The sequence below is a fragment of the Suillus discolor genome (assembly GCF_016758755.1).
Source record: "Suillus discolor strain FC423 chromosome Unknown F5147scaffold_255, whole genome shotgun sequence".
Classification (NCBI taxonomy): domain Eukaryota; kingdom Fungi; phylum Basidiomycota; class Agaricomycetes; order Boletales; family Suillaceae; genus Suillus; species Suillus discolor.
The window spans coordinates 1-9322 of NW_024541502.1; the positions used below are offsets into that span (position 1 = coordinate 1).

At 47.3% G+C, this 9322-nt stretch overlaps 1 protein-coding gene across 1 annotated transcript; it reads left to right on the forward strand.

The window, feature by feature from the left end:
- Positions 1–7193: 7193 nt before the first annotated feature.
- Positions 7194–8779, forward strand: F5147DRAFT_765336 (uncharacterized protein; the record flags this gene model as incomplete). The annotated part of the gene is given in 4 exon segments (XM_041440746.1): positions 7194–7536; positions 7556–8332; positions 8387–8452; positions 8724–8779. The coding sequence occupies 4 exon segments, from the start codon at positions 7287–7289 to the stop codon at positions 8777–8779; spliced, it is 1149 nt and encodes a 382-aa protein (XP_041284439.1). The 5' UTR covers positions 7194–7286.
- Between the last annotated feature and the right edge of the window lie 543 nt (positions 8780–9322).

The window sequence follows — 9322 nt, forward strand, 5'->3', positions numbered from 1 at the left end:
TTGTCATTGACTCGCGTCCCACCAGAACAGAGAACGAGTGCATCCAAAGAGTGGAGCTGAGCCCACAGGACATCTAGGGCAGGGTCTCTAAATGCTCGACACGTTCTTGCAAGCTGGCAACCGTGACGCGGCCCTCGCTGTCCTCCTTCTCGATCGGGATCATAGACATATTCGAAAATAAGCTGCACAACTTCCGGGATCCAGAAGTGCATCTTTGCTCGACTTGGACGAGTTACTAGTGACAAAGTGGGCGGTGCTCGGCGGCACTCGAATACCAGAACTTGAATGAAAAATATCTATACTGTCTAAGATCCGGCTGCAATATCAACGAATGAGTTGCAGGCATGATGCATGTGATTGATGTGCATGATAGTTGTTCCAACTTGAATAGAGCTTACATAAGGTTACGCAACCAATGAAAATTTGTTCATCACAGACCGTCAGCGCGTCAAGTAGTATGTATGCGCCTCAACAATATACCGCTGCTGATTATGTCTGCCCTAGATCACCCAGGTAGGAATTATTCCATCCATGCACCCAATGCTAGAACTGATAGGCTTTCTTGGCTTTCTCACATCTCGCAGGCTCCACGTTCCAACATTTGATGGCAGCATCAAACTCGTCACAACTCGTGTCATCCTCTTGGTACTGATGTTCACCAGTTTACACGATCTCCTCCTGACGCATACAAAGCGGTGTCGTGGACTAGTTTGATGCCGCACTTATAGTTCATGATCACGGTACTTATGACACACTTACTTTTCTGATGATATTTTCCTCTGGTGGATGATAGACCTAGGTACACCAAGCACTATGAACGACGCGATTACATGACCTGCATGTGTGACATGAGACCAATCGAACAAATTGAACATCTGCTCAAGTCTTGCTGGAACTCCCTTGCTCATCAGGGCTGTTGGCACGCTGAGTTTGTTTATTCAGATGAAGCGGGCTGTTGAACTTGTGTTATCGTGGAAGTCATGGGTCGCAGGATCAGGACATCTACACGCCAATGAAACAGTGAAAATGGTCAGTCATCATTTTTGCGCGGAGCGCGAAGAGTATTGATAAAATAAGCACCCCAGGTCTACGAAGAAAGAAGATCCGTCATCAGCTGAAATTCTGCGTTCTGGAAGGTAAATTGAATTCTGCCGTTGGACACGCGTTAGGGTCATCACCCTTCGATAAGGACAGGTGATTCGAACAGGCGCTCACATCTACACGTTTAGCTTGGCCCCATCAAACGCGCTCTGAGGCGCCGGCATGCCCAGAGTCATAAGTCCCGTTAGCATTCTGAAGGCGGCCACAAACATCGGCTCTCAAATCTTGGGAAGAGTAAGGCACATAGAAGCATCCACACAAGCGAGAGTGCAGGCATCCGCGCGAGCAAAGGTGCAGGCAAGAGCGACGTAAGAGATAAGGCACAAAACCAATATGCAAGGCAGCCCGGTCCACGTCGGGGGGTGAGCAGATAGTTCCCTCCCCTTATCCGGTTCTCTGCTCAGATGGGCTAGAAACCTCCCGAGACTAACTTGCTGCATGAAGTAAACTTGAGCAGTACGGAAGCATTTTCAGATGTCCTCTACCCATGGCCAACTTCCTCGCCGAACTTGCATGCGGATGCGCACAAGGATCTAGGCCCTCAGATCTCAGAGCTCACCGAGTGACTAAGGAGCCGAAGATAGCCTAGGGTCACGGTAATTTCAGAGAAGAAATGCAAAGAAAAAGAGGCAGCAGGCAGGTTTGGGCTTGTCGAAGTGTGGCGCGAGCGCTGTGGTACGGAGACAACATTAGCCTGAACTTTAGCTCCGTCATCTGTAAGCGCCTTTGCCTTGACGCGACTCATTAGAAAGATCTTGTCCCAACAAATGCGACAGAAAAGGTGTCGTTGCCAGGCTTTCGGGTGCAATCATAGAATAGTACATCATACGCTACAGTGGTATGATCGACCATAAATCCAGTTACATAGTACAAGTGAGTATCATCTGCAATCATGTCAGTACTCAGAACCCGCCCAAGTGAAAAAACCACCCACGAAAAAAACAATCGAGTGCTGCGACATCACGATTTGCAATGGTTCGTCCAATGACAAATATGCAAGTTCGGACACTTGTACCGCATCAATGCTAAAAAATTGCATCACCTCAACGACTTTATCCAATGTATCGCGATCCATGCGTTCCAGGATGGTCAATTGCCTAACATAGTCTTGAATCCGAATCCGAACTTCTTGACTCATTGGGGAGGCGATATAGGACTTGACTGCGAGATTGATGGCCCTACGAGTGACTTCTTGGCTTTCTGACACGGCATAAGCGTCTGGAACACAAGTGTTAAGTCAACGATGTAGGTCATGAAGCGCTGAAGCACCGAGTGGCCGAGAGAGAAGTGTCGATATCCTTTTGTAGATCCAACTTCGACCATTTTCATCATCATTTCCCTGAACTCTGGGCTACGCAGGTGCTATGCACAAATCACGTTAGAGTGGATGTGAAGATGAAAAATAAGATAGCCATTACACCAGAAGGGTCATGGAAGTTCCACACCATGACGATATCAGTATGAAGCACATATAGACAATCCCGCATCTTGTGTTTCATGAATATTGTGCACAATGAAAGCGTCTTCCGATATCCTGCAAGACATGAAGATTTAGATTGTATGCAGTGATTATCAACGCGAAACTAGGACAGACTCATCTTGCCAACCCTGACACTGCGTAAATCACAAGATAAGAATGAAGAAAGCAAGGCTCACATAATTGATGCCTCTATTTTGAGTCCAGGATGCACTCGTTGAGCGACTCGGAAGGAAGTCATCACCGCAGCCTCGGACGCAGAATGCTGAGCGACACAGTTTTCAGTTATCTGAATCAGGTCGGTGAGTGTCTCCTCATAGTCTATTGCGGCTGCGATATTACACTTCAGAGGCATGCATGAACCTGTCAGAGTATTGGTACACACCTGAGGTCGTAACATGGGGAATATCAGGCCCTGCAAATTGATTTAGAGGTCCAATACAGGTATCCTCCAGCTCGGCTTCTGCTTTTTTCTTGACAAGTTCCTCGATGGCTTCATTGCTCAAGCCATCGATAGAGGTTTCGTCTAGAGTTCGATCCATGCGATCAACGAGTTTATCGTATTTCGTAAAAACGACGATAATAGGGACTTGAACAAAGTGTGAGCTCTATGTAGCAGAGATAGTTATCGATTCACTTGCCGTTTCCCAGCATTCCATTCCTTGCCCACGTGAGGAATTCCTCCGTTCCCGTCTCTAGCAAACGTCCGCCTGCACGAGGTATCTCAAAGCAAAGCCTTCCGTGTGTTTGGTCAGTCCACCATAACGGAATGGTCGAAATAGAATCACTACCAAATAGCATGCAACTGATGTTCCGGAGACATGTTCCTCCGACGTTCAATGAAATCTCGGACTATTTTGAGATTGTCTTCTTCCCCTGGTTCGAAACCTCTGCTGTCGTGGATAACAAATCTGTCGTCCTGAGGAGAGATGAACTCATGGTCGATGTTGGCCTCGCCTGGCTTATCATGGGCTATGATCTATTGACAGTATGAGTAGTTGTGCTCGTTGAAGCGTCATGTTCAGCCCACCGTTGTCTTCACTCCAAATATGAGGTAGGTCAATGTTGACTTGCCGACGCCAGTCTATTACAAGCGTGTCGTCAACACTGGCCTGAAATCGACGAAAGTCAGATACCTTTCCTGCGATCAAAATTCGGAACCTTAGGAGAGTCAACCTCAAGAATAGCACTTTATGATCATCCTGACCCACCGGGGATGGATCCGAGCTATTTCGGAAGTGGTAGGTGGGAGCTCAAGGCTTTCATCGGGAGGGCCAAACTGCTCAGTCCGTTGATCTATGACTTATACAGTTTCGATGCTGGACGTGGATCCTTACTTCAGTTGTTGTATTCATGGAAAGGTTGATGATGATCCTGATTTTTTTATGAATCTTGATGTAAGCTACGCATGCGAGGTTGAGTTCGTGAGTGATTAAGGCAAGAATGCGATGATTCTTGTTTCACCTCGTCTAAATTTGCTTGCACTATACGCGTGGAGAATGTCATCTGCTTCGAGGATAGTTCTTTCTGTCCTCATCTCCAAGCATAGGCACTTGTCGATGTACTCCATACATAAGGAAAATGTATCCCCTGGGGAAAGCATCCTAAAACAAAAAACACAGCAACAACTCAGGTGAGAACATGTGCTGGGGTCGGGTACGTACTTACATGGGTGGAGAAAATGTGTGATGCAAACTCTTTCTTCCTTTGCGTTCGTCAATTCGCAATGGTGATTTGCCGACCCATAATATTTCAGCGGACTCTATATTCGTTTTGAACTTCTTGAAATCGACAATGATACCTATTTGGATATATTCAGCGGGTTCAATGATACTGCTTAATGACAAGAATTGAGTACCATCGATGAGAGGGTAGGAAGTCATTGAGGTATGAGTCATGCTGATTTAATTTAGGGAGGAGTCTATTCTGAGCTGCTGTAAATTTATGTCCAGATGCCGCACCCTCGTGCACCCTGTAGATATTCATGGGGGCTGGGGAAGAACTTTACTAGTTAGACGCTTGCAACTAATAATTTCAAATAAAGGCAGCGTACGGTACGCTATATCAATGTTACATAATATCTCCCATATCTAGACGCTGACTGAGTGCAGAAGAACCGAGGACCGATCAGTGGTACTGACCAGAAACCGCTGGGAATCGGTATGAGATAAGGTACGCAGCCTCGTTGCAGTAAAGATCCGAGTAAGTCTGACTGATAACGGCGTTACGACTCGTGAATACATGCCATGCCGCAAACTCATCGCCTTGAGATAACGCCCGCTAGTACTAAAATACAAACAGTGAATAGGATGCCATGCATACCGTGGTGCACCCTAGAGTGAAATCCAATAATGCGTTCAGTTATGCTTTTCTGCCTCTTCCTCTACCTCGTTGCAGTGACCCAAGCAACAAATGCAACAAATACTACTACTAACGACAGTTTTAAAGCCCCGTCATTCACGACTAGAACCCTATGGACCATCATCTTCAGCTCTATTCTCACTCTTTTTGCATGCATCTATAGTGCCATCCACCCCAATATCCCGAGTCCTAAGCACCGCGGATACCCTTCTATCCTATGGCGACAACTTGGCATGATGATAATGGCACTAATCGCTCCTGAACTGATCGTCGCATGGGCTATGCGACAGTACTTGAGCGCTGATCAAGTTACAAGACAGTTCAAGGATTCGGGGTATCCCGACGTTCGTCCAGAGTCTGAAGGTGAGTTGTGCTTTTGGAAACTCTGCATCTCACAACTCACTATACACGTCCTTAGTAAAGGAGTCTGCTCCCGGAACTGAAAATCGCTTCCTTTTCAACGTTCTCTTGGCTTTCATTCGCCTCTTTTTCCTGCTTGCTAAAGGCGTATTATTTGTGCTTGTGTCTCTTTGCCATGTTCTTTGTGCTCCCGCGAGGTGGGTCGCAAGGTGGATTAAGCCAGGGAAATCCGAGTCTGACTTGGAAGGTAAGCCCAATTCGTGCTCACCTAGACGTTGGCTCATGTGCATCCTTAGATTATACATGGACTCAGACGCACAGCTTCTTTGTGCTCATGGGTGGTTTCATGCTCTATAAGGACAGGAAAGCCCACCGTACACTAGAGCCAAAGCACATTCTCATACTGATACGTCAGAGATGTATCGACGTTCCTACCCTAACGGCAGACCGGATCGACGACAAGAGCAAGGGCAATGCAATATCGAAAGCAGTGGTCGTGCTTCAGGTGGCCTGGTTTGTTATGCAGCTCATAACCCGCGCCATCTATCACCTCGAAATTACCCAGCTCGAAGTGGGCACACTCGCTTTTGCGGTTCTCAATTTCCTGACTTATGCTGCGTGGTGGTACAAGCCTCTCGGTGTGCAATGTCCACATCCAGTGCGCTTGAAGTCGACCAACTCGAAGTCAACGTCAACCAACTCGAATCCAACTACGGCACCCGAGTGTTATATTGGGTATGTATGCGCCTCAAGAATTATACCGCTGCTGATTATGTCTGCCTTAGTGACATTGAAAAAGATAAAACCCACCAGTTTAAAATCTTGGCTCCAATCTTACGTCCAATTCTAGAACTGATAGGCTTTCCTGGCATTCCCACCTCTCGGGAGCTCCAGGTTCCAACATTTGATGGTAGCATCAAACTCGGAAATGTGGACAGGATTGTTCTTGTGCTCGCTGGATTGCTTATGGCAACCATATTTGGCGGCATCCATGGTATGGCTTGGTTTCTTGCCTTCCCAACATACCAGGAACGAGTACTATGGCGCATGAGTGTCGTCGCTATAACTGGCACGCCCTGGTTTGCTTTACTCATGGCACCGCTCCTTGCAGCTCTGGACACACCACTTCTAATTTTCATCGTACTCTATGCATTGTGTATCATGTTGTATATCACAGCTCGTGCCGTTCTCTTGGTACTTATGTTTACTACTTTACGCGATCTTCCTCCTGACGCATACAGGGCCGTGTTGTGGACTAGTTTGGTGCCGCACTTATAGTTCCTCATCACGGTACTTGTAGTACACTTCGTACTTATCTAATCATATTCGGATGCAGGATCTGTGTGGTCGACGATGGACCTAGGTACATCCAACAGCTATGAACGATGCGATCACTGTAGGCGTGGCATCAGACTAACCGAACAAACGTTAGACTATTCAAGTCTTGCTTGAACTTGCTTATCATCTGGATGGTGGCGAAATTGGGCTGTTTGGTACGTTGCGGCTGACTGGCGCTGCTTACTCGGGGACTGGCATGTGTTCTATGTATGTTGATTGAAGTGAGCGTTCCCTAGGATGACAAGACACCTGGGCTGGCAGCCGATATACCCAGCAGTCCTGATACCGTAGACATCACCATACATGGTCCGGTCTGAGTTGAGCAAGTTTTGTGATGTAGGATGGAGTGGAAGGATTGATTGAGCTTATTATGTGAGCGTAGACTCGGATGGCCAAATATAAAATTCGAAATATTTGCAAGATTGCGGACCGAGAGACTGAAGGAGAACATGACACGACAATCTAGAGAACGAAAGACTGATAGACGAAATACTATAATTTAGAGAAGCTAACGGAATAACAGGTCCAGGGAGGCGCGTCAGGGCTATATCTTGAAATGATGTTGGAACGGAACGTGATAAAGTAGCGAAACCGAAAAAGGCAATAAAACTATGCTCGAGTGACGTCGTGAACGTCCATCTGCTCCACTATGCCAGGGGATTCGCTGATGCTACGCACACCTCTGCTCCTTGGTGTAACATCCACCTGCTCCACCATGTCAGGGGATTCACTGATGTTACGCGCACCTCTTCTCCTTGGTCAATCTCTGGGCTCTCTGGCAATTTGGGTAGCGGGAATTCTGGTATCGGGAATTTCGGGACTGGAAATCCCAATCGGTAGCGGGAATTCTGCTATTGGGAATTCTGGCATCGGGGGTGTGAATTCTGGGACCATCTCTGGTAATTCTGTCAGGACTAGGAGTTCTCGAAATTCTGGGAGTCTCTAGTAATTCTGTCGGGACTAGGAGTTATGGAAACGCTGACGGGACTAGGAGTTCTGGGAGCCTCTCTGGTAATTTCGTCGGGACTGGAAGTTCTGGAAATGCTGACGGGACTAGGAGTTCTGGGAGCCTCCTCTCTGGTAATTTCGTCGGGATTGGAAGTCCTGGAAACGCTGACGGGACTGGGAGTTCTGGGAGTTCTGGGAGCCTCTCTGGTAATTCCGTCGGGACTGTGAGTTCTGGAAATGCTGGCGGGACTAAGAGTTCTGGGAGCTCTGGGAGCCTCTATGGTGGAAGTTCGGGAAATGTTGACAGGACTAAGAGTTCTGGGAGTTCTGGGAGCCTCTCTGGTAATTCTGCTAGGAGTGGGAGTTCTGTATCTGTGACTGGGGGCTCTGTGTGGAAATCTGCGAGGATCAGGAGCCCACTCTCTCATACTAGTTCTCTCGGGACTATTATTCCTTGTGGGAGCCTCTCTGGTAATCCTGTCGCGATGGGGACCACTGTAATGGGATCTGCCGATGCTACGCGCACCTCTTCTCCTTGGTGTATGAATGTTTCCCAGAAGTTCGGGTTGAAGCTTGACCCTTTGTATCGCATCGATGCTATAAGATCGCACCACCTCAACAATTCTATCCCGATCCACGCGATCCAGGATGGTCAATTGCCTATCACAAGCCTGAATCCAAGCACGAGCCTCTCCTCTCAATGGGGAGGCAAGGTAGGAAGAGACCGCGAGCTTGATGGCCCTATAAGTGAGTTCCCGGCCTTCTGACACGAAATAAAGTGTCTGCAATACAAGTGTTAAGTGGACGGTGTAGGACATGAAGTGCTGAATCACTGGCGCGTGGCTGAAGAAGTGTCGACGTCCATTGGTAAGTCCAACTTCGACCATTTCCATCATCGATTCCCTGAAATTTTGGCCGAGCAAGTGCTATACACAAATCATGTTAGGGCGGATGCAAAGACGACAAATAAGATAGCCATTACATGATGAAGGTCATAGAAGTTCCACACATTGACGATGTCAGTATGAAGCACATGTAGAAAATCCCACATCTTGGGCTTCTTGAATATCGTGCAACAGCAACAACATGAAAGCGTCTTCCGACATTCTGCAAGACAAGAAGATTAGATTGTATTCAGTTATTGTCAACCAGAAACTGGGACAGACTTCTCTTGCCAACCCTGACGCTGCGTAAATCACGAAATATGAATGAATGAAGCAAGCAAGACTCACTCGAATGATGCCTTTATTTTGAGTCCAGGATCCACTCGTTGAGCGACTCGGATGGAGGTCATCACTGCAGCCTCAGACGCAGAATGCTGACTGACACAGTTTTCAGTCATCTGAATCAGGTGGGTGAGTGTCTTCTTATAGTCTTCGTTGGCTGCGATATTGCACTTCAGAGGCACGCACGAACTAGATGAAGTATTGGTACACACTAGAGATCGCAGCGTGGGGAATAGTATTAGGCCCTGCATTTTTCTCTAGAGGCCCGATGCAGATATCCTGGAGCTCCACTTCTGCTTTTGCCTTGGCGAGTTCCTGAATAGCTTCATCGCTCAATCCTTCGAGAGAAGTTTTATCTAGAGTTAGCTGCATGCGGTCGACGAGCCTATCGTATTTCGTAAGAACGACAATGACGGGAACTTTGACAAAGTGTGAACTCTAACATAGGAGAGAGATATTTATCGATTCACTCACCATTTCCCAGTATTCCACTACGTTTCAATGTCAGAAA